General features: G+C 58.8%; 1 protein-coding gene across 1 annotated transcript in view; it reads left to right on the top strand.

Moving 5' to 3' along the window:
• Positions 1-3385, top strand: part of VOLCADRAFT_98891 (uncharacterized protein) — a gene marked incomplete at both ends in the record, with an annotated part of 26460 nt that overhangs the window by 16464 nt on the left and 6611 nt on the right. Inside the window, 3 exons of the mRNA XM_002957731.1 lie at positions 492-886; positions 2867-2939; positions 3141-3216. Of these exons, the coding sequence (XP_002957777.1) occupies positions 492-886; positions 2867-2939; positions 3141-3216 (544 nt within the window). The remainder of the gene's footprint in view (positions 1-491; positions 887-2866; positions 2940-3140; positions 3217-3385) is intronic.

Raw genomic sequence — 3385 nt, 5'->3', positions numbered from 1 at the left:
TCCGTTTCGTAGTGTGTATGCAACCCCGTCATCCCCGCCTGAATCCCCTGATCACTCGCTGCAACAACACCTGCCGGGTCTGGGCCGCCACCGTCATTTTCACCATCAGCATCACCGTCGACGTGGAAGACATGCCATTTTGATCGCCGTCGGCGTCTTGCCGTCGGCGTTTCCACGTCACGGTTTGTCGCACCTCCGGTGAGTCACGCGCTAGTTAAACGCATCCCTTGTCTGTGCTGTGCATTTCCTTGTTGACGCTGCCTTATGTACGTCATTGTACAATTTTGCAGTGCGTCACGTCTTGTTCGTTAGTTGGTTGTAAAGCGCTGTTGTCTGTTGTGGGTTTTTGTTGTTGTGCCGCATGCGACGTCGGCGTCTCGCCATGGACGTCTCGCCGTCGGCGTCTCACTGTCGGTGTCTTGCCGTTGGCATCTTTTAGTTCTTGTCAAATTTCTGTTCTTGCACGGCGGCTTTCTCCGCTGCCCTCACAGGCACTGCAGCAACGGGGAAGGGGTGGCTCGCTGGACAGCAGTGCCGGCGCCGTCGGCAAGCTATCAGCAGCTGCCGCCGCGGCGGCGCCGGCAGTAAGACCCCTAGCGGACTTTGCCTTTATCAGAAGTGCACCGAAACGTCGCGTCTCCGCCGGCCGCACCGGGACGTTGGTTAATACACCCTCAGCACCGACGGGGCCCATGGGAAGGTGCCGTCCCAGTGTGTTCGTACAGCCGGCGGATGAGGAGGCGGCGCCGACAGATGCTGAAGAGGCACTGCTGGACGGCAACGGCCCCACGCCGCCGTTGCTGCATCGAAGAGCTGCGACGCCTGAACTGGAAAACAAACGTGGTGGAAGCACAGGCGCCTCCCGGTCACACCAGCCGCATCGACGGTGGCGACGCGGACGGCAGCCGAGAAGGTATCGAGCCCAGCGACGGTGACAGTGATGATGGCAGTGATGAAGTAGTGATAATGGGAGAAGCTCCAGGAAAGGGGTCCTGGCACTTTGGCTCGTTACCTCGCAACGGAGGCAGGGACGCCGGTTCGGATCGGCAGACATGGGCGGACACCTTTCACGGCCCTTTCAGCCACCGCGCACTAATGCAGGGGCCTTTGCGGGCGCTGCTGCTGCTGCTGCTAGCGCTGCTGCTGCGGCGGCGGTGACTTCAACCCATTTCCCTCCCCGGCCGCCGCTGTGGCTCTTCTCCTCTGGGCTTGCTGCCACCGCGACCTTTTTGCGGTGCATTTCCCTCCCCGGCCGCCGCTGCGGCTCTTCTCCTCTGGGCTTGCTGCCACCGCGACCTTTTTGCGGTGCATTTCCCTCCCCGGCCGCCGCTGTGGCTCTTCTCCTCTGGGCTTGCTGCCACCGCGACCTTTTTGCGGTGCATTTCCCTCCCCGGCCGCCGCTGCGGCTCTTCTCCTCTGGGCTTGCTGCCACCGCGACCTTTTTGCGGTGCATTTCCCTCCCCGGCCGCCGCTGCGGCTCTTCTCCTCTGGGCTTGCTGCCACCGCGACCTTTTTGCGGTGCATTTCCCTCCCCGGCCGCCGCTGCGGCTCTTCTCCTCTGGGCTTGCTGCCACCGCGACCTTTTTGCGGTGCATTTCCCTCCCCGGCCGCCGCTGCGGCTCTTCTCCTCTGGGCTTGCTGCCACCGCGACCTTTTTGCGGTGCATTTCCCTCCCCGGCCGCCGCTGCGGCTCTTCTCCTCTGGGCTTGCTGCCACCGCGACCTTTTTGCGGTGCATTTCCCTCCCCGGCCGCCGCTGTGGCTCTTCTCCTCTGGGCTTGCTGCCACCGCTACCTTTTTGCGGTGCATTTCCCTCCCCGGCCGCCGCTGTGGCTCTTCTCCTCTGGGCTTGCTGCCACCGCTACCTTTTTGCGGTGCATTTCCCTCCCCGGCCGCCGCTGTGGCTCTTCGTGCCCACCCACGCTACAGAAGTTCTGCTTTCAAACTACCGTGCACAAAAGAAAGATGAAAAGGGAGACATCCTTGCTCAAACCACGACATTCGTTGCAAACGGAAGGACTAGTTCAAAGCAGGAAAATAAGGGAGTCCAAAGATATGGAGGATCGGGTCGAGAAATATGGTTGTCATGGTGGAAGTTGTCCGTTGGAGATATGTTTGGTTGGAAGAGGTTGGCAGATGTTGATCCAGTTGGTGGACAGTTGGTGGACAGTTGGTGGTGACCGGCCGGTTTTATTGTCGTCGCTGGGTTTTGTGGATGGTAGCTAGCGTTATCTAACCAGCCAGCAGCTGCAGCCAGTTATATTGCCTAAATGGGCTACGCTATGCAGCTATCAGCCAGCAGCCAACAACCAGCATCAGCGAGTGTGCGCGGTCACGGCTGTTGCCGCGCGTGTACAGTCTGTCGTGTTTTCGTTTGTGGTGCCCACAGCCCTGGTTGTGCACAATTGATTTTTATTTGTTTGGGGACTACCTAATTAAGGGGAGGCTACACCTTATTAAATAATAGATGAATAAATAAAGCTGAACCATGATATCTATTTCCGCTTTATTTATTTACTTATTTATTTACTCTGTTTTAAATATCTTATTATAGATTAGTAATGCGCCTCAGCCTAATGAGCTAAGGCGTGCATTAGGGTGCCGGGGTTGTAGAGGTTATGGGTTTTCCCAGGCCTTTGCACCTCCTGTCACCGTATTTTTACTTTTTTCATTATGTAGTCAGCAGCAGCAGCAGCAGCAGCAGCAGCCGGCAGATCAGCAAGCAGCTGCAGCAGTGGCCATGGCCCGGGCCCTTTATCGCCAGGGTTTGCGGCAGCTTCCCTGGTGCCAGGACCCGAATGCAGGGTCGACTGGCTGCCGGGACTCGGGGCGTACGAGTCGTCCGGCCTGCCGGCACCCGCACGCAGGGGCCGGCCGTACTTTTATAACGCCCGTCTCAGGTGGGTGGATGGGTGGGTGGGCGACGTGGGTGTGGGTGTGGTGCGTACTTCGTGATTTGGGTTCAACTAGTGGTCGTGGAAAAAGGCCGCAGGGCCGCAGCGCACGTGTCGCAACGAGGCCTTGTGACTTTTGGGCAAAATAATGACNATTTGGTGTTTTACCCCCCTCCCCCCCGTGTATGCTGCCCCCTTACCTATCCCCTCTGGCCGTTTCCCCCTTTATCACGCACCTCCTCTTCAGGTGCGGCTGGGGCATCAACCTGTGCGCCCCAGTGGCACCGAGCGGGCGTTGCTGATGATGGACCCGGCTGAGGTGGGTGCGGATGGGCTTGGGGTTTTGGTGCATGGGGTGTGCGTCGTGNGGACCAGCAGCGGTACCCTTGCTTGCAACTGTCACCTAATTATGTGTGTGTTAGTTGTGTCGTACTGCTAACCATATTTTGACTTCCCGCGCCCTTCCCCCGCCTTGTCCCTTTTCCTTCAGGT

The sequence above is a fragment of the Volvox carteri genome (assembly GCF_000143455.1).
Source record: "Volvox carteri f. nagariensis unplaced genomic scaffold VOLCAscaffold_78, whole genome shotgun sequence".
In the NCBI taxonomy this organism is placed as follows: domain Eukaryota; kingdom Viridiplantae; phylum Chlorophyta; class Chlorophyceae; order Chlamydomonadales; family Volvocaceae; genus Volvox; species Volvox carteri.
Note: the sequence above shows the minus strand (reverse complement) of the source record. Positions and strands in the feature narration are given on the sequence as shown.